The 21,802-nt window shown below is 37.5% G+C and overlaps 1 protein-coding gene across 6 annotated transcripts; it reads right to left on the bottom strand.

The window, feature by feature from the left end:
• Nucleotides 1–1,120: 1,120 nt before the first annotated feature.
• Nucleotides 1,121–19,229, bottom strand: GTSF1 (gametocyte specific factor 1). Of its 6 annotated transcripts, none has more exons than XM_052001188.1 (9): nucleotides 19,160–19,229; nucleotides 15,588–15,710; nucleotides 11,977–12,077; nucleotides 9,785–9,911; nucleotides 9,221–9,304; nucleotides 8,700–8,763; nucleotides 7,517–7,611; nucleotides 5,965–6,002; nucleotides 1,121–4,382 (listed from the first exon to the last, which is right to left on the bottom strand). In XM_052001188.1, exons 2-8 carry the CDS (start codon nucleotides 15,601–15,603, stop codon nucleotides 5,986–5,988), a joined length of 504 nt encoding a protein of 167 aa, XP_051857148.1. In that variant the 5' UTR covers nucleotides 15,604–15,710; nucleotides 19,160–19,229; the 3' UTR covers nucleotides 1,121–4,382; nucleotides 5,965–5,985. The 6 variants fall into 6 exon arrangements, with proteins under 6 accessions (XP_051857148.1, XP_051857149.1, XP_051857147.1 ...); XM_052001189.1 differs by lacking the exon at nucleotides 19,160–19,229 and adding an exon at nucleotides 17,819–17,948; XM_052001187.1 differs by lacking the exon at nucleotides 19,160–19,229 and adding an exon at nucleotides 16,484–16,654.
• Nucleotides 19,230–21,802: the final 2,573 nt, after the last annotated feature.

The following is a 21,802-nucleotide window of genomic DNA, read 5'->3' as shown; positions in this document are numbered from 1 at the left end:
TCTAGTGATAAAGCAGAAACTATGTCTCTGGGAAATGAGGGAATTCACAGGGGCTGTTCTAAACATTTCAAAAACTGCATTTGATTCTCCCTAGGGGGAAAAAAAAATCCTCAATTTTCTAGGATATTCTCTCCTACTGTCTGCTTCTCTCACCTCACCTGGAAAGTCTCAAAGAATATTTTAAAGCCAAGCACAATAATAGTGAAACTACACCATGATCAAGAGAAAAACAGCAGGTTTGAAATATGGGCTCACAAATGCTATCATCTTCAACAAAATAATCACTCTCATTTTTTAAAAAAGGCAATTGACCTCAATCTGCTTATAAAAATAAACAACTGAAAATGCTATCTACTAGAACCAGTCAATGTTTTGGACACAATTTTTTTTTTTTTAATCTTTTTATTTATAACATGCATGGGTAATTTTTTCAACACTGACCCTTAACAAAACCTTCTGTTCCAAATTTTCCCGTTTCCTCTATCTCCTCTAGATGGCAGGTAGTTGGACACAAATTTTATAATTAGATTATCCAGGTCCAAGTTTCTCATCTGCATTTAGATCTCAGACAAGATATTCGAAATGACTACAGGTCATCTGAGGAATGTTTGTATTGTCTTCCAATTTTCCATCACCATACTTAAAATTCCCTAATATAGAAGATGATGCCTTGAGATCATGTGACTGAACTAGATAGCACCCTCAGATGAAATGTTTTCAGTGCCTCTTAAATTTTCCTAGAAGATAAACTGGTCTAAATTAGAATTCATTACCTTCTCTCCCCCTTCCCCCAAGATACACACCATTCTCATTTTTTCCTAACATTCTAATTAGGACACCATAATTGTTCGTCACCCAGATTCATATCATTTGCATCCTCAGACCACCCCTTTGCTCACAACTAATTGTCAAGTTTTGTCAAATGCACCTATAAATCTTACGGTCACATCCTCATTTTAGCAATTAGAGGGTTAAATGACTTGCCTAGGGACACAGAGCTAGGAAGTGTCTGAGGCTGGCCAATGCTCTACCAACTGAACTACTGGCTTGCCTTCCCCTTTTCTCCCTGCCCCCTCTTCATGATAAACCTCAAATCCAAGTGAGAGTAAACAACTGAAACACAGATTGAAAGGTACTTTATTTCAATGCAAGTACACAAAAATTAAGATTCATGGTCTGAGTTCAAATAAGTGCTTTTCATGCAGATTGAGCTTTAGTTTTTCCACGGAAAACATGGGAACTCAACAATTCAAGTCTTTCCTTCCAGGTCTTCCCCAAACTCTTCACATTGTTTTAGATTCATATAAAGCAGTTCAACAAGGTAAACACAAATGCAAATCTGCTGACCATATGGCTGCTCTCCTGGGTTACAGTCTGGCTTAAGGTGCTTCTTCCTAGATGCAAACAAGTCTCAGATTTCACAGTTGAGTCTCACCAGACATGAAGTTGTAAGAGTCAGTAATAAGCTGGACCAAGCTGTAGGCCTGGACTGAGGGGACAGTTTTTAATTCTGAGGTCTTCATTCACCTGGTCTAGAAGGACAAGCCAGCTCATGTCTGTCTGTTAAGATGAAGCTGATGATTAAAGTCCCTTGAACTATTAATTTGCTTCTGAAGAGGTCAAGATTGACATATACTATGGGTATGTTCTGAAACACTGAAGCACCATGAAGACAGGACTCAAAAGAATGAAACAGTATCTTTCTCAGTGTTTAAACCTGTTTTTTATCTTCCTCTATTATCTGAATACACACAATAAATTTCCTTCCCCCAAATTTGCCAATATATTAAGATATGTTAGAATGTCATACAAAATGCCTTGAATTCTTCAAGCTGCCCCTTTACAGATAAATGCCTTGAATTCTTCAAGCTGCCCCTTTACAGATAGCCATCATAAGCACAATTTTATCTAATTGTTTTTTGTTCAACTTGGAACTTGAATTTTGAAAAGTGCAACTCAAATGTTCCAATAATGCCAACAGACACATACATATACATATATGGTTGTTTTGTTTTTTTTTTTACATCGAGACTAACACAAGCAGCTACTGTACTCCTGCATCACTGAAATGGTGCTGCAGTACATTATTTTAAATTAAATTCAAACAAATGCTCTCCTTGTTTTATTCAGGCAGAGCTACCCGGAGAACTAAGCAGCACTTATCACCTACATTTGTTTATTCCTAGTGAGAACATTTGCAAATCACCATGGTACTTCCAGCACCCCTGCAGGGAGAGGCAATCTTACCAAAAAACAAAATCCTCCTCAGAGCCTAAGCCCAGAATAAAGCTAGAATACAGGGTTCAAGTTTCTCTGGGTTATGAACATTTGAACCATGTTTATAGCCCAAAGTTTAATGGAGCCCTTAACTAGCAGCATGAACTAGAATGGGAAACAAGTATTTATCTTTCATTCATATTCCAAGGACAATGCTCTCAATAAAGGAACTCCCAATAGCTATGTTCACAGTGGTTTTTCCTTCAAATTCCTGATTGATGAAGTCTAGTAAGTCAAGTAATGCAACTTTTTTTTTTTAACCCTTTCTTGGGAATCTTCAAACTTATTTGCAACAAATTTGATACTGGTCACTAAATCTCTGAAACACCCCACAACCTTAGGTAAGCTCCTGAACTAGCCCAACAGGCTATTTTAATAATTAGTTTATTGAAGAAACTAGACTTTAGATAGCCTACTCCTCAGTGCTAACAATTAACACTGGCAGGTAATCTGGTGAGTGCTATTCACACTCCTAAGGGTCAAGCTACTGGTAATTAGTCTCAAGAGGGTAAGTGTGAAACAAAAGGTATTCTGGGAGTGAGGTGGGCAAATACATCTCAAAAACAAAGGGTTTTTTCATTTGTCCTTTTTGAATAATAGATACTAGAGTGAGAACTTGCCCTGGGAATGCCTAAAAATCCAAAGTAGTTGTTTCCCACCCTCTGTATAAGGAACAGATGAGTTACATGTAGTGAAACTATCACCTGCTTTCCCCAACTTGAGCAGCAGTTATGGGTATAACAGTATGCTGTCAAACACCAATTTATAGCATTAAGTTCCTATTCAGCCCCTCTCTCACTCCCACGGCACTAGGACCAAGTTAAGCTGTTATGTAGTGCTGATTGACCCTAAAATAGGAGAAGGAAGGAAGAGGGTAAGGGAGAAAGGAATAATGGGAGCATGATTTCCTTCCCAATGAAATGTTGTCCTCCCCAGAAATAACTTACTTCCCCACTCAACCAACAGAACTGAAAATGGAAATGCTCTATCTTCAAGACTGATTCTGGATTATGTTGCTAGACCAATAACCTTGTCTCATTGTTGTCACTGGTTCCATAATATCTGCCCTCCCAGCAGCCCAACTTCTTAGCTGTTATTGACAAAGATGGTTAGAGCAGATAATTTTCAGTTTCATTTGTTATAGAATACTCAGGGCTCTTATCGATGCAGATTCCCAAAGTCTCTTTGCTAGACAATGCTTGGAGATAAGATTATCAAAGAAAAACTCAGCCTTGGAGATTATAAAGTCTCCACATTAAGTTTGAACTGCCAACAAGGTGCTGGGTTTGTTAGTCTCAGACTGGGACTAAATACTGAGATATACTCTAGGGAAGTCAACAAGACCTTCATACATTTAAAGCTTTGGAGGGTTTTGAAATTAAGTCAATTTCACATAGAGATGGTAAGCCCATCTCCCCCCCCCCCCAATACATATGGATACTTCCCCTCCATCCACATCAATATTCACTTGCTAATACATACCTTGTCTGACAGCTAGTACAATTTCCCTTATCAATGGGGGAGAAGTAGAAGCAGCAGAAAAAAACCATATACTTTGGGAATAGTAAGATATCCTAAAGAAGAGCTACCAAAAAAACCCCACACTCAAAAGAAAATGGAAGAGTTTTTCTAGATGAGTCCTATCCATATTTCAAGGATTTTATGGATTAGTGGACCATAACTGGTCAATTATATGAGTTGCTGAAACATACTGAATCTGTACTAGATTAAGCTTTAAGTGGCACTACTGTTTCTATAGCCCAAATTTTCTGCCCACTAGGATTAGTTTAGGTAAATAGCTTCAAATTATTATACCCTACCATCAGTAAAAAAAGAGGGTTTTTTGCTTTTAGGGCTGCTGACACTGTTTTCAGGGCAGCTACTGGGCCAGCCTTAATACATCTGTAGTTTATTTGGAAAAGCTCTTCTGAGGAGGCACTGCAGAAAGGGCTCAAGTTAGGGAAGGGGAGAAGAGGAGAAAAAAAGGGGACTGGTCAATCAGAGCCACAGACAGTTTATCTTTCCAAAATAAGATTAGGAAGAGAAATGAAGAACCCACTGGTAGTAAGTAGCAGGAGGCAAAAGTGTCTTCTTGGGTCTGTCATCTGCAATTAAACAGAAAATGAAGAGCTCTTAGTTCTTATCAATGATAACATTGCCAGTTATTATCCTACAAAGGGGTTATTGAAGCCACAGGGAAATTAAGACTGACCCTTGTCAGCTAAGGTAGCTGCTTTCTGTTATTTGGCCATTCTGACCCTCAGTTCCTTCAGGGCCAGGGGTTTCCTCCAGTACAATGCTAGTATACTAGAGCCTGAGAACACCCTCTGAAAATATTAGCATTTACTCTGTGTCTCATCTCCCAGATGTGCTAGGAGACAGAAAAGAAACCCTCCTGAAATCTTTGAGTCAACTTTTTTCTTTTCTAATTAACTGCAACTCACTATTAGGACCCTTCATTCTGTTAGATGAAGGAAATTTGTGGCTGCTTCTGATAAGGACCTTTTCCCTAGACAAATACTTCCTTTGTCTATCTTAAGAGTAACACAGAACAGTGATTTTTTCAGTTGGGGAAGAGTGAATTTCTCAAGGAGAGAAGCATTAGTCTTTAAATACTGAAGCTTTTCCTCCTTTTTCTCAGAAAGCGCCACCTTGACCAACAAGCTGCCATGTGCATAGTCACTACATATCCTGTGAAATATGTCAGTGTGTGAAACTCCAGGTCAACAATTCAACTGACCTCCTCAATCTGTGCTTTCCTGACACTCACCAGGCTATTGTGTACCATTTCTCTCCTTTTGGAGTCAAAATTATTTCAAGCTTTCCATTTTCTTTGTTTTAGATATACTGGGTAATGTGGAGTCAGACCCCATCAAATCATCAAACAGGACAGCAACAAATTGAGAAGTGTGAGTGCTCACATTTAAGGGGTTTTAAGCTTTAAAAAGATTATATAGTTTCTGGAGTACAAGAACTAAAAAGCTAATAAACTTTGGCACAAAATGATTATCTTCTGGATCCATTATTTTCCAGAGAGAGAGATTAGCAGAAATTTAGATTTAGGCCAACTTCATTTCCCTGGAATAGTTTGGCTGGGCATATAAGTTTCAAGGTAAAGCTGAAAGCATTCAAATTAGTTCTATTGTGGGGTGATCTTGACATTAGTCTTCATTCATGAAAAGGTCAATATTTTGAATTCTTTCTAGGAGTTTTGAGATCCTGTTATATCAAATGCTCAGACAACAGCAACAGCATGAGGGCCTTGGAGACCAATAACCAATAATCTAAGACTTTTTTTTTAAAGTATGATTTTTTTTCCTTTTTTTGATGAGCATTAAACTGATAAAGAATTGTAGGATCATGAGATACAACTGTCTGATTAATCTCAGTCCATTAGAGAGATGTGATATGTCTAAAATGCAACTTTGATAAAAATGAAGAAACAGGCAATGTGTACTAATGTTAAGGAAAACAACTTGGTATGTTTAACAGAATTCCAATTTAACCAGCAAATGCCTATTCATTAGCGTGTAAAGTCATAACTGAGGCTATATACTTAGAAACACACACACACAGTGCCTTAATTTGGCACTATCATCAGAGAGAAAATTGGACCTAAATTGCTTTATGTCCAGTTAAATCCTGCTACCATCTGATGAGATAGTGAAATAAAATTGAAACACTTACTTGATGAGATAAGATTTTCAGTTACTGTGCATTTCCATCTATGAAGTAGAAATATTTCAAAATAAATACATCAATCCAATGAAAACATCCCCTCTCTCCCCAACAAAGTATGAACCTCTATTGTGATATGTGAATTCTTACTGCATTAAAGAACTTTGAACAGTGAGAAAATGACCAAAAAAAAAATCCTTAATTCAAGTCTCAAAGGCAATTAATCTGGTAACCTCATGTTCAATAATCACAGGTCTCTCACCAAAAGAAAATTTAAGAGACAGCTAAATACCCCAAAATTAGTTCAACTACTAGGCAAAGACATTTTGATAATACCAAAATAATACCAAAGACATTTGAATTCAGAAGTTCTCTAGGTTCTAATGTAGACATTAAAATGGAAATCAAAGGCTTATGGTATCCTGGAAATTTGATATATTAGCCATAATTCTGGAGTTAAGAATAATTAAGAGTGTGTGTGTGTGTGTGTGTATCTCAACATGAATTGATATGAACTAGGAAAAAAAGCCAATAAGTTTAAAAATTTTAAGACCTATTTTTGAATCCTAAACTCTTATTTATTTACAACCTTTTTTTATTGTTTTGGCCAAATCAATATATTTCTCTGGCTCTTGTTTTTTCATGTAATGTGTGAACACTGGACAGCTAGTCATGTCACTTTTCTGATTAACCTTCAGTGGTTTGATATTTATGGTAAATTAAGTTTAAATTCTTTAGTGTGAAATTCAAAATCTTTTCATACATAATTTGATCCCAAATCAATTTCTAGTTCTAGGTCTATTCCCTGCTAAACTATTTCCTCTCCATTTTAACATTCTTAATACTGTAACTAAGATAGAGGACTGTCTCTTAATAGGTTCCATCATCTAGCCTTTGCACAAATCATTCCCTATGCCTGGACCTTTCTCCCACATTCCACTTCTAATTTTAATCCTCTGAAATCCTATCTCTATCCTTCAAGACTCAGTAGTTCTATGAAACCACCTCTGACTTCCCTCAGAAAATGATTTCTCCCTCTTCTGGATTTTTATATTATCTCTGCATCTTACACTATAACTTAACCATATTCTACCTAGTATCAGTTATTTCCACGTCAAGTCCTAATTTTCAAAACTGCCCTCATTTGCCAACATATTAGGAACATTTCTATTACATCCATCCTACATGCTACTTGACCTCTAGCTAGCCACCAATGTCTTCCAAATTACATTAGGTGAAATTATTCTAATTAGAATAAATTTTAGCCACAGCATTGCTCCAATTCTTTTGTCATCTCGATCTCAACTGTACACCCTCCCTCTGGGAGGTTTCTCCACAGTCTTAAACTTTAGTTGTAGACCCCAGAACTGGGTTATTTACTTCAAAATATGTCTGATTAGAAATTGGCATAATGAATAGGTAATCAAAGCATTCCTCCAATGCACAGAATTCACAGGAGAGTCTGGGTAACAAACAGCAGAATCAATCCCTGAATAATCAAGGCTGACTATGCACACCATGGAGTGTGTGACATAGTCTGTTTTAGCTCTATCCCACTTACTGCTTTTCCATGGTAGTACATATGGCAGAGACTTGGGAACCCGCATGCCTGAAGCCAGGTTACTCTTATGTTCCACAACTACATTGTTCGCAGGGCTGCAAAAAGAAAGAGGACTTTGATTGTCTTGGTACACTGGGGTCACATGAGCACTAACTTTCAGGTTTACAAACATGAGAACATACAGGCCAATCAGAATGTGCTTCTAAAACCTAAGGGGAAAACAACAACCCACACAGATCTGAAACATGAAAATATTTCCACCAAACAGGCCGCCTTGCAATCAGAATGATTATCCTTTCTCTGAATGGGGCTCTGTGTTCTGTACTAGCATTCAGGAAAATCTAGTCATTTTCACTATCCAATATGTTAACTGAAATTGAGATAAACAGGGATGCCATCTACTGTTTGAATTTATGACAGGTCCATCAAAATCACTAACCATAAAAGACAAAAGAAAAAGGCCAAGATGACTAAGTCCAAGGTAATGAACCTCATAAAATTAAAATGGGATAAAAGCTGTCCTAATGGAATTTTTTATTTTAAGTCTATATGATTATACCTCCATGAACTTACAAAACAGTGTATATAAGATATAGTTACTACTGACTTTGGAGGCTAGGATTCAGAAATCCCAAAATAGATCATTTGGAAAAAGAGAAAAGCATAAATAGGAAATTTAACATCCAGAGGACACTATCCACTCATTTTTCAATCCCAGGTTATTCCTTGGATTTGCTCCATTAAGTTTCCAGCCATGATATGAATTGCAAGAATAGAATTAAAATATATCTTACTGCTTTTAAGTGAGAAATAAAACTAGTGAATAGATGCATTTTCTTCTCTTTCCTTTAGGAATTTTAAAATCTCCCTTCCTTGAAAGCCTACTACTTAAAAAAAAAGATTTTAATATTTCTGCTTGTCACTAAAGAAAAAACTATCAAACTAGAAAACAGTAGACTTTAAAAATGCATCTATAAGATTAAAGCAATAGAACCATGTGGCACCCCATGTTACATAATAGTACATAATAGTCCAAACATTAAGAACAGGCCAGGCTGCAATTTAAAGTATGGAAGCCACCAAAGCATATTCCAGAAACAGCCTGATATTGAAGAAGTGACTTGTAAACAACAGAACATTCAGCATGAAGGAGGAACATCAAGAGTCACGCCATTTTCATTACCTGTTATTGCCACTGCAGTTAGCAGTACCCCAGACGAAGGTAGTGCTGGACTGTTCCCACAAATCTGCCAAAGGAAGCAAAACACAGCTTGACACACTTATTTAGGAAAGGCACCAGTGTAAGGCAGCATGCAGAAGCTGTGAAATGAAGAATCAAGTGCCTGAGTTTAAAGAAGGGAGTAAAATTGATCAAATGTCCTGACTAAGTGACAGTGTGGTAGGAATTTAATTGAAAGATATAAACGCACACAGCATAAATAATAATAAATGTGTCTATTAACAACTAAACACAGATGGCACAACACAATTTATGGAAAAAACAGATGTGTTCTTTTCCACTAAGAGATGGGTTGCTCCACGTGTCTACCACGTAATACAACAGCACTCATTTTGAGGCCCAATAAAAATTATCAGGAGTTTTAAACAATATGGCATGTTCTTAAAAGAGGAAAATCTTCATTCTTTCTTCATCAGTCTGACTATGGAGGCTATGAACAGAAAAAAAGAGTAGCGGTATCTCACCTTTATCCCAGTCTTCATCACAAGGAGGGCACTGCCATGTGTTCACAGTCAGAGCCTCGCATCTGTAGTTCCTGGACTGGCTGACTGTGAAATAATACAAATTCCCACATGAGCATAGGGCATGCCAAATTATATTGCTTCAAGGAATTAGTAGGCAGGGAAGCCAAATGCTTCTTTGTTTTTGAAAGAAGGAAAAGTCTAAAATCTAAACAAAGGGACCTTATCACTTCCCTGATACTGTGATTGAGCTAAGGTGAGAGTGGATGGCTATATGGAGGGAGCAAAAACAAAAGTATAGTATAATATTTATGGCAATAATATGAGATTTTTATTTTTAAGATAAATTGTTAGGGAAAATAGGTTGTTCAGAAGAGAAAAGAGCCTGACAAATACAGCATGACAGACTATTTTGCTAGAAGATAAAGTCTCATAAATAGAAAAAGTAATGACCTTTTGGAATACAGATTGACCAAAAAAAAAAAAAAAATCAAACTAATAATGCCATATATCTGTTTTCTAGGTGCTAAATTCCCATCTCAAAGCACCTTTGCAGTAGATCCTTACCAACATCCTGTTCAATGCAGCTTTTGTCATCGCAACTTGAGATGTGGTGACTGATTTCAGCCCGGGGAACTTGGTGGCGAGCATTGAAAGGACACGTAGCCAATTTGTTTGCAACATCAGGGTGGTTCTACAGAAGCAAAGTCAAGAAACCCATCAGTTCCTATGTCTTCTAAGGAGGGTTTGACTTAGCTTTGTTCTATAGATGCTTTATAAATTTTTTTCTGAGTCAGTGGCTTTAAATAGGGTAAAAATCTTTAGTAGAAAACCACAACAGCAATTACTTACCACTCATAGACATTATGGATTTTATCTAATTAATCCTCCTAACAACACCCCCTTCCCCAATTTAAGTTTAATTATACTCACTGTAGACAGAGCTTCAGCTCTCTAATAAGAAGAGGGTGAAGTGGCTTACCAACAGAAAGATAAGTCAACACAGAACTGAGTATTTAAATGGAATTCCCAATCCTATGTTTAATTCTCAAAGTCATATACTTTCCAAGGGAGGGGGATTTAATCTGAAATAGAATACAAATCTCTGAATAATTTGACTGCCGATCTGTAAGATCAACAGCAATAGTAAAAACAAAAAACAACAAAACCAAAAACAAACACTCACAGCCTAGGCTTCAGTAAAGATAGATAGGGAAACACTAGAAAAGCAGCCCAGAAAGAACTCCTCTAGGTGTAGCAAAGGCCATTTAGGTTTAATACAATAACGCCTTCATTTAAAGTCATGAGTCCTGGGATGAAGGTCTGAATAATCTGACTTTTACTGCAGCTCTTTCACTTAGGAAGAGTTATCAAAAGATAACCAGTTCTTGAAATAAAGTGTAGAGATGGAATCATTCTGCCCAAATCCTATCATCAAAGACAAATGGGGAGCAAAGAAATTCACTTTGCCAACACAGGCTTCAGAGAGCAAGAAATGGGAAGAGGAAAGCATTAAGGAGGGGTTGTGGGGAAAAGGGAAGGGGAACAAAGGCAGAGGATGAAATCATAGACATGGGGATCCTCAATCCACAAGAGCTACTTCTAGGTGGTCAAGACTTTTTATGGAGAGGCAAGCATGACTGTGGCCTTTTGGATACCATCTATTACCTTCCCACTATCAAAAGTGTCTGAAAGGGTGAGGAAAGCTGCCACCTGAAGCTTAAACAATTCATGGAACAACTTAGAGATCCTGTTCTAGAGACTAAGAGGGAAGAAGACATTCATTAATTAATGACATGTATGCTTTCAGAGAGGGTGCAATGCTCTAAGCAAAGCAGAATTAAATTAACCCAAAGGAAAACTCAAGATGTACAAAATTAGAGAAGCCACCCCAAATGTTCAAATGTCAGAGTTGTAAAAGCATTTTGAGCTGGTACTGTCTGATTAGCCAGTCAAACACACTGTAACTCAATTCTAACATAGTGATAACATTTTGCTCCCTCTTTGAGAAAGAAAGACATCAACCAAACAACAAAATTATTAAGTATCTATTATGAACTTAGTGAAACTGGGCTTTTGTTTTCCGAAAGGTTGTTTTTATTAAACTTACTGCTGAATAACCTGAATTAACATGAACATTATTTTCAAAGCATATCTTCAAGCCAAATTTATACCTTTTGCCTCAGATACTTGCATTTCAGCAACAATATTAGTGTCTTTGGTAATCCAATATTTGATCATTCCAATAGTGATGTTAATCCTAGCCATGTTTATATAAGAAAGCAAGCTTGATAAATTCTGAAGATTGCTTACTACTTAAATTTAGAAGCAGTTATTTTTAGAGTATTTTCCTGAGGCTGACCTGTAAGTAAATTTCAGATAGATATCAAACTAAAATAAAGTTGTAAATCTTCAAGAAAAAAAATATGAAAATATTCTAATAGCATTTGATCCTTACATTCCAAACTATGAATAAATCAAATTCATAAAGCAGGAAAGATTTTTTCTATTGCTTGCAAAGACTGGTCTTCTGCCTACAAAGTGTGAGAAACACTACTTTTCTAGACTTGCTTTAAACAAATAAACAAAATCCATCTGATATACATAAAGGGAAACAAAGTCCCATCTACAAATGTCATGACAAGATAAAGAGCAAGATTCATTGAGCAATTCAGGCTGAAATAACTTGACATTTACTTTTTAAAAATGGGGTAGGTTATGAGAACATTAGAGAGAAAATGATAAAAACAATAACCTACCTTTCTGCATTTGATCAGATGATAAGGGAACCTGCAAGCCCTGATCTGATGGTTTTTATCATATGGGCATTGTATCAGCTTCTCTGGATCCAAAGAATCAACTATAAAAGAGAAAAACACAATAAACACAAATGCAATGTGTGTGTGTGTGTGTATATATAAACTGTGTGTATGTCTGTACACAGACATACACACACACACACACACAAACTGTAGCCCATGAAGCAGATTGAATTTTCAAAGGATCAGCAAGTTTTAATAATTGCAAAAAATTTCTATTTTTCATAACTTGTGATATAAAACAATCTAATAAGGCAATTAAGGTAACAAAAAATTAACTATATTTGAAATTTGAATCACAGCTCAAAGTAGACAAAAAGAACTGTCATAGAATCTTAATGAACCTAGCAGAACCATATACACTCTGGATTGTTAATTTGTCTTTGATTTTGTGTATAACTGCAGATGCTATTAGTTTGTAGGCTATAAAAGCAAACAATTAAATGAAACCTTTTTTTTTCTTTTTGAGAAATATGAATGCTGGGTTCATTCCTATAGTACTTACCCTAGCAACATACATGTGCTTAATAAAAATTAATATGAAGATATTTCTTTAAGTCTGTTTTTCTATAGGTTATTCTCATGAAGAGTTCCTAATATTAGCTACTTAAGTTTGTTCATTCAAAAAAACTTTAAGTGGATAATTTATTTTATGGAGGGCACAAAGATGAATGCAACTTATTCCCTGCTCTTAAGGCATTCAGAACTCAGTAAACGTATAATCTAATTTTAACTTAACTTAAAACAGAACCTAAATCAGAAAGGCATCTTCATTTTTTAATGTTTTAGAATGTATTTAAGATGAAAATTACTTAATCTGTGCTAACACAGAGGGACTGTATTAATTTTTCAAGATTCAAAGAATCAAACTAAAATCAGTTTTATAAAAGATAGTGAAAGATACAAAATCTTAACTTCAAGTTATAAGTGACATGAGGGAAGAGATTAGACTTGTTTTGGTGGCTCCCAGAGGACAGAACCAGGAGTAATCAGTAGAAATTGCCAAGAAGAAAATTTAGGATTACTGTCAGAAGAAACTTCCTAACAATTCTAAAGTAGAATGTGCTGCCTCGAGGGCCAGTGGGTCCCCAACATATAAGATAGAGTTTGGGATCTGAAAGGTATGAATTGGATTTGATGAACTCTGAGGTTCCAGTCTAATTCTTAAATTCTGTGACATTCTGAAGATATCCAGATTGTGTCCCACATTTGGAAACAAGTTAAAAGGTTAAATTTATTCTTAGTGAATAATGACCTAACACAACATGCCCTTACCACTATTGAAAGTCTGTTAACAGTGAAATAAGATAAACCATTCACAATGAAAGGAAATTTTATAAGCTTAGGGGACAGCTATGAAAATCAGGAGTCAGTAGAGAATTGAAGCCGACAGTTTCACTGGAAGAGTGGTAAACATGGAATAAATTGCTAACCATGATCATGATGTAAATGAGCCAGAGAGGAGACTTGAAGGACAGAGAAAACAGAAAGAAATGAAAGTCTTAGAGGACGGGTTTATTATGCCTACCAACCTTTTCTTGATCAGCAGTCTCCTTATAGTCTAATGTTCCAGGACATCAAGGGACAGTTTACAAATGTAAATTTTGATTAGCTTCCCTTCATTTACTCTGTTCCATAAGTAGCAAATGTTAGACCATATCACTAGCTGACAAAATGGATGTTATTTTATGATTCGTATCCATAGAGCTGTATACGTCAGAGCTGACAGAATGACGGTTTTCTACTACTATGTTTTGCTTCTAGTAGCTTAAGTCATCTCCAATTTGCTCTGCCTGGCCTTTTGGGCAAAAGACTAAATTTGGACAGCCTAGCAAAGTAACCTCTGCTGTAAAACTTTGCTCAGACACACTGGGCTTTGATGTTTCTCAGATTTGGGCAATGTGCCAAAGTGAATGGTGAAGAAATGGAACATGAAGGAGACTTCAAAGACAAATAGGTTATTAGCCATGTAACCCCAAACATACCTGTGAGATTAAGGAATTTAATTCTGTCACTTGCTAAAATGTCCATCTCTCACAACACTGTATCTCCCATTTCTTTTGTACAGACTATGTCCCCTATAAAATAGGGGGACATTGCAATAATGCAATTCTTTCTCTTCTTTCTCCCCTCAAAAGAACCCCCCCCCATGTCCTTCAAAGCTTAGCTAAAATATCACCTTTTATATGAAACTTTTCTTGATCCCTCTCTCTCTTTTAATGCCTCCTACCCATTATCTCATCTTTTTGTACTTATTTTGTACATAGTACATAGTACATAGGAGTAAAAACTTCCTAGAGGCAAGGATTTTTTTTTTTTTTTTTTTTTTTTGGTCTTTGCATCGCAAAGCCTAGGACAGTGCTCATCACTTAGCAAATATTCAATAAATGTTTACTGATTTAAAATATGAAAAATACATATCCTCTGAAGCATCATTACACTAGAAAATAACCAGTAGTTGGCTGCTAAGAAAAAGTAATAAAGACAGTGTCTAGAAGAGCTCATAGTTAAGATTGCTTTAAAAAAAAAAAAAAAACACAAAATAACAAAAAACAACCCAGAAGAAACAATTAAGAAAGAAAAGAAATTTCTTTTTGAAATGTAAATGTTTAAAAAGGTGTTTGTGGATCCTTAAGAACAACTATTTTAGACAGTAAGATCAATTTCTATTTCACTTTTTAACTTTATTAACTTAACATCTCTGTTCCTTATTTTAATATGTAACTTATACTGCTATATCTAGGCAGAAAAGCTGGAATTGCCTTCATTAATAATAATTCATCAATTAGATGGGGATTCTGAGTAAATATGTACAATTCATTTCTCTAACTTGAGTGACATTAAAACATGATAATATATTTAAACAGTAAAAAAAAAGATCCTAGTTAACTAAGTTGTGCAACTAGGTCAGTAGTCGAGTAGTCACTCAAACAAATTGTTACCTGCCAGCTGCAAATGAACTTAGGAATCTACAAATTAACATTATTTATGATGTATTCTATTTTTGTTTTGCTAAAATTTTTCCAATTACATTTTAATGTGTGTTTAACACTTTCAGAACTAGCCAATCTTTATGGTTCTTACAAGTTCTAAAATGCTTTCATTCTAGAAACCAGATTCCCTTTGGTTTCCTGGAGGCTCTAGGACCACTGAATTATAAGAATTCTATTCAAGAATTCTATAAGCTGAAGGGGCCATTGTACTTCAGCCTCAGTTAACCATATATACACCTGTAAATAGAAGGGGACAGAATTTATTTTACTCATGCCCTCACTGGGAAAACAAAATTCTTCTGTTTCTTGGAAATTCTTTTGACTTCAACTATCCCTTGTGGATTAATTCCAAAATGTTTTATTTCAAATGTGAATACTTTTAAAAATCAATATCATTAATAGAAATTTTACTCAACCTCTTTTGTGAAATAACCACCTCAACCCAAGCAGGTCTGAGAAACATCAGAAACAAACTGAAGTTTTGGTTGGTCAGAAAGAATTATAAGGTCTTTGCTTTCTATGAGGCAAGCAGAAATCTATTTATCAGTAAGAACATACCATAATTGTCTTCCATGTCTGCAGTGAAAAGGAAGCAGACCCAAGCGCTCTCTCAAAGTTGTGATTCAGGGAACCAGAAATGGCATCCACCAAAAGGCTCCAACTCAAAGAAACGGAGTCAAACTGGAATTAAAATCAGAGTAAACTTGGGCACAAGCAAAACTACAAAAACCCCTCATCAAATTCCTTGAATTTTTTTTTTAAACAAAGAACTTAAATAACCCTCCTGATTCACATTCACTGTAATAAGCAGATTCTCAGACCTTCCAACACTTAAGGAAAATGGAAGATGACAACCAATTCAAATTGTATTCAGGTGATAAACTGGCAGGCTTATTTTAACTTATTACAACTACCTGTCACTCTTTATACCATCTCTTCAAGTTTTGAAATGCTGTTAAATGTTACAGAAGCAATAGAAAAAAAAAGTACCATGTTATTTAACACCTGATTATAAAACATAGGAATAGAAAAACCTTTTTTAAACTTCCTGCTCAACTTCATAAAAAGGGAGAAGGGGGGGTGAGGAAGGGAAAAAAGTGCTCCTTTCTAGCAGTTGAGATCAAAGACACCAGTGCCAAGTAGCCGATTCTCAGTCAGCCCCCGACTCCATCCAGAGGGAGAATGTCTTCCTTAAATATGGTAGGGGCAGTTCACAAGCTGAATAATTTCAGCAAACTGCCCTTTCACCCGCACTCTAAGAGAGCTACCCGCCACCCTCCATACGCCCCTCCCCACCCAGCAAAATGCAGAGCTTAACGGTGGTGATTTAAGATCCTCCAGGTAACAATCATTCTCTTTTTGCTCAACAGGAATACTTCTGGGCAAGATGACTCGAGAGGGTTGTCCATTTCCTAGATGATATCACCAGATGTGAGACGGTTTGTAACAGATACCTCAGAGGGGCAGAAATTGAAGTATGATTGGTGCCTGAATCCTCTTCCATCTGAAGAGATCTCTCATTAGTGGGTATTGTGATGAAATAAACTTATTGTTATGGGGGAAGGGGGAAGAGAATGACTTCTAAGTCTTAAACCAGCACTCCTACCCAAGTGCTGGCTTACATTAACAGCTCTTGTTCTCTAGGGAACTGTCTCCCCAGGACCCCCCTCCCCCCATTCTATGACATAACAGTCTTGGAACACCAGGTTGGAAAACACAAATGACCCACTGGAACTCTAGAAGCATAACCGTTCTAGAGCTGATTGGTTAATTACACTCATGCCCCTCCAACTAAGAAATTCGGGTCTTTCCTTAGGAGGGGGCCTTTATTCATATGGAGCTACTTTTATACTATTCTTTTAAAACTCAGTTAAAGGATAGCAGGGCTCCTCAAAGTTGGTGAAGGTTTGGGGACGCACATAATAAAAAAAGCCAAAAAAAGGAGTTTGAGGACCCTTTGGTGCCCGCATTTTGATTAAGAAAAAACTGAAGGAAAAAAATAAGTCCAACGACTAATACAGTGACTCTCACCCCCCACCCTATTCCCATCCCGGGGTCGCCCGCGGCCAACCTGACTTTAGAGTTAGATTTAAAAGAGCGAATGTAATAAAAATAAATAAATAAAACTAATTTTTAAAAATTACCTCCCAATTCCAAACCTTCCTTTGGCAACAGGGTGAATAACCTTTCTTCCCCCTCCCCCAGTTTTTAAGCGCCGGTCCTCCCCTCCCTTCCCCCCCCCCCCCCCTTTCTTCGTCCCTTAACCACTCTCTTCCGCAAGGGGGAGCTGATATAGCTGCTGGTAGAGGTCGAGACTATGGGGAAAAACGGGGGGGGAAAGGCCGAAGCTGCCCGGCAGGAGGCGGCGGGCTAGCGCCACACGAGCCCAAGGCCCCGCAGCCGCGGAGCCCCATGGGACTTCTTCCCTTTAAAGAAAAAAAGGCCCGGGAAGAGTTGTGTGCCCGTTGGGGACGGGGAGACCGAGAGAGGATGCCGAGGGAGCTGGGAGAGCCGAGATGGGCGAAGGCAGCGGCGGGAGGACAGCCCGGGCTGAGCGCGCAGCCGCCGTCGCCTCCATTGGTAGTGGAGATGTCGAGAAAAGGGCGGGAGAGATAAATAGAGGAGCGCCAGAACGAGCCACATGGAGGGAGGGTTTGGAAAAGGGAACCGGGGCTGGGCGGGGCCAGGGCCACTCGAGAGGAGCGCCCCCGTGAGCGGAGATGGGGAGTTCCTGTCAAGGGAAAGGGAGCTGAACGGGAGCCCGCTCCTGGCGCATGTCCGGACCCTACCTCAGAGCCCAGCCGCACTGCCAGCTCCCAGTTGTGGTAGCCGTACCTCAGCTCCCAGGCAACGCCCACTTCCTGCCCTTGGCGTTAGGGCGTAGCCCACTTCCGGTGGCGAGCTGGCTTTTTTCCCCCGCCCCCCCTTTCCCTGCAACTAAGTGAGGGTGAGAGCGAGACTCTTTGCCCCCTCCCCCACTCCTCCACGCCCAGCCCGAGAACCCGAACGAGGCTCCATTGTTAGCGTTCTCATTTGTGCTGGAACGCTTTAGTGAAGTGGGGGGAGGGGTCGTTGCCAACAGGTGAGAAGAAAGGAGGGAAGAAAAAAGGAGAAAAAGAAAATGAGGCGATAAAGGGGAAGAGGAAAAAGGAGAGGAATAAAGAGAAGAAAAGGAAGGGAAAGGGAGAAAAAAGAGACAAAGGGCAAAAGGAAAGAAAGGAGAGTGAAGGAAAAGCAGAAAAGAGGAGAAAAGATTGGAAAGGAAGGGAAGAGGGAGAAGAGGAGAAAAAGAGGAAGATAAAATAGAGAAGGAAAAGAAAGGCTGTTAGAGGAAGACAAAGATGGCAGGAAGGGGAGACGAAGGTTTTCACGGATTAGCCTCTACCCTCCTTTGGGTGTCAGGGTTTGTAGGGAGTCTTGTTGTGATGGTGCAGAGTAAGGGGAAAGGGCTGGAAGGCGAGGCTGCTCCTGAGGGCTCTTAGCTGGTGGTGTTGTTTGTTTCTCCAGAGCCCGGAGAATGAGACGGGACCTTACATGTGGCTTTGAGGACCAGAGTTTAGGGGGCTGCTTTTGTTATGTGTTTTGAACACTAGTGATATTAATAAAGCCAAAGAGTGCTATGTTTGGGGGGTGAGGTTTTTGTTTTTGTTTTTCAACTATAACATTTGGAATCCTAAAAGTTGGCAAAGACCTCAGAGATTATCTAGTTTAACCTAAATGACATTGATTATTAAAAAAAAAAAAAAAAAAAGTAACCCTAGCATTTACCTGAAGACCAAAAGTGAATGAATGCATTACTTTCCTGAGGCATTTTTCAATTTCTGGATAATTTTGATTTAGGATTTTTTTTTTTAACTTCACTTTTTCCTCTGGGCTATTTTGAACAGTCAACAGTAGAGAAGTCTCTGCCATTGCTTTGATATAAATAGTAGTTTCAATTTATTTCAATTAAGCCTTTATTAAGTGGCTATGTGTTGTTTAGAGCACTATGCTAAATTCTGAAGGACTTAACAGTTTAGAGAAGGCAAAGTTCCTTAAATTTTACAAGCTGGTAGGAGAATTATATATAAATATATCTGTAAACTACATTCTGTGTAAAGGGCTTCCAAAAAACCCCTCCAAACACTTACGATCTTCAGCCTCGTCTTCCTAATCTTTCTTGTTCTGTTGGGTCTGATGTTGTGTCCTAGATCCTGTCCGGCTATCAATAAACATTAAGGGCCAATTATGTGCTAGGCACTACCACACAAAGACAAAGAGACTAAAGTTTTCACCCTCAAATGGGGGTGGGAGTAGGGGTGAGTAAAGGGGATAATAATAAGTGAGTACAGGCCAGAAAAAAAAAAAAAGGATCAAAAGAGATGAGATGGGGGCAGCATTAATACTTAGGGAAATTAAGAAAAGATTCTTAGTGCTGGGGTTTGAGCTGGTTCTTAAAAGGAACTAAAGGTTTTTCTGTTTTTGGACGTCTTTGTTATCTAAAATTCCCCAGGTCTTTTCTTTTCTTCTTTTTTTTAATCCAAACCCTTGTTTAGCTAGTTCGTTTCCTTTGTCCTATATTTTGTCCTGTGCAGCTGATAATTTCAACTTCTTTGCCAGACTTGTCCGTTTAAAATTTCATCCTATTAGTTTTATTCCTTTGCTCCAGTGCCTCAAAATGTTTTTAAATCCTTATTTTGTCATCTCATCTTAACAGAATTGATGTATTTAACCTTTGTGTCCATCCAAATCATTGATAAAATATTGACATTGAATAATGATTAAATAGAGGCCACTTTGCATGAGGTGGGCTTAGGTCATACCCACTTGACTTTGGGCTCTATTTTTCACTCTCTGGACTTCACCTCCTTAACAGCCTTGATTTTTTCTTTCTACCTTTCAAAGTCTCCCCCTTTCATGTCTTACTCAATTATATTAGAATACAGCTATAAAAATATATAGATATTTTTTAAAGTTCATGAACCTTACACTAAGACCTTGTGCATTATGGGCCTTTTAATATTTCACAAATATCAGGGCAGGATTTAAAGTCTCTTATTTCTTATCCCTGGCTCTTGATTCAAGATAGGCCTACTGCTTTTTTCTGATCACATTTCCCCTTGATGACATTTTTATGTTACTTCTAGTGAGTGAGTGACAGTTGGTAATATGTTATAGTTCAGTAGTATCAAATTCAAATAAGAAAATGGAGTGGGGGCCTACTAACATAAGGAAGGACTTCTGTACCTGCCTATTGACTTAGTTTAAGAATATAATCTATTTTGTATTTTTTATTTATTTTATTAAATAATTCCTAATCACGCATTATTTGGGAAATTTGGAAGAGCTTGGCCTCTGTTTTGGGTTGTTACATAGCTTATTTATACCTGCCATACATTTCTTTCCATTATCTTTTAGGTCACTTGAAATTTTAAATCTCCTGTGATTATTCTTTCATGATTCATAGTCACAGAGCATCAGTGGGAGAATATTAGAGTTAAAAAGATAGAGATTTATGTCAGGGAACTGCCTGATATTGAAAGTGCAGTCCAATTTACTCCTGTTTAGTTCTGGGCTAAGCGCACTGGTTGTTTTGGTACTATTTGTTCATGATGTTTGCTGCTAATGCACTAATTAATGGATTTCCTATCTATCTACATGTTATATAGCCTGAGTGACTGGCATTCTTTATTTTTCACTAACTGTATTCCACATATATTTATTCATTTTTTATTTATATATGAACATATTGTCTCCAGTAGAATGTAAGCTTGTCAACAGCAGGAATTGTTTCATTTTTTTTTTCTCTTTTAATTCCTATCTCTAGCACATAGTAAGCACTTTATTTCTCTTCCTCCCTCCCCCTTTTTTTTTTTTTTTTTTTGCTGAGGTAATTGGGGTTAAGTGACTTGTCTGGGAAGTGTTAAGTGTCTGAGATTAGATTTGAACTCAGGTCCTCCTGACTATAGGGCTGGTGCTCTATCCACTGAGCCACCTAGCTGCCCCAGTATGCATTTTATAAATGCATATTGACTGATTTATTGATGCAATTGGTTTTTCATGTGTAGGCTGTTAGAATAATTTCTTTTGAGTACCTACAGATCTCTCTGGCTAGGCCTTATAGTATTCTGAGGCTTGGTGAAATCCATGCAATTTCATCTAAAATAGGAACATCTGGAGAACACCAAATGTAAGGAATGTTTCTTCTATTTAAGCTCCATGTGAGAAACTTACAAAGGCTATGGACACCTGTCAAGAATCCCATTGGATATTAATAATTAGAAATGGAGTGTTGTCAATGTGGTTGAATAGTGAGCATTTTAAACCACTCCCAAAATAACAGAATATGGTACAGTTACTCAGAATGGGCTATCATCTGAAAGGCCCTGACTCCATGTGGACAGATCTTTTTTATGCCCTTGTATGTATTAGAAAGCCTATATAGTAGTAGGGCTTGAAGATACCAGGGAGCTACTTTAACACAGGCTTGAGCCTTAACTCCCTGGACCAATCAAGTCTTAGGAAAAGCTTCTGTCCTTTTTAGTGAGGGGAGAAAATAGATGAGTATTCATAGTATTTGTTGATCCTATCACATTCTTCTTACATATGTGAAAAATCTATGTGTATTTATATGTATGTGTATATGTTTATATGTGTATTTTCTTTCCTTCCACAATGCCACAGTATTTGAGTTAACATAAGAATGAAGGGGAGTTAAAAGCATTTTTTATACTCTTTTGAAAGAGCAATACAATGCTATTCCATTACTAGACAATTTGAAGCACAATTGCCTA

The sequence above is a fragment of the Antechinus flavipes genome, chromosome 5 (assembly GCF_016432865.1).
Source record: "Antechinus flavipes isolate AdamAnt ecotype Samford, QLD, Australia chromosome 5, AdamAnt_v2, whole genome shotgun sequence".
Lineage (NCBI taxonomy): Eukaryota > Metazoa > Chordata > Mammalia > Dasyuromorphia > Dasyuridae > Antechinus > Antechinus flavipes.
This window is presented reverse-complemented; position numbering and strand designations above follow the sequence as displayed.

What these genes read in the sequence shown, in the direction of transcription:
- GTSF1 (XM_052001188.1), bottom strand. An exon ending in ATCTGATCAAATGCAGAAAG is followed by an intron (nt 9,912 to 11,976) that starts GTAGGTTATTGT and finishes TTGCTTCTGTAG; the next exon opens with AACCACCCTGATGTTGCAAA. An exon ending in AACTGCAGTGGCAATAACAG is followed by an intron (nt 7,612 to 8,699) that starts GTAATGAAAATG and finishes TTCTTTTTGCAG; the next exon opens with CCCTGCGAACAATGTAGTTG.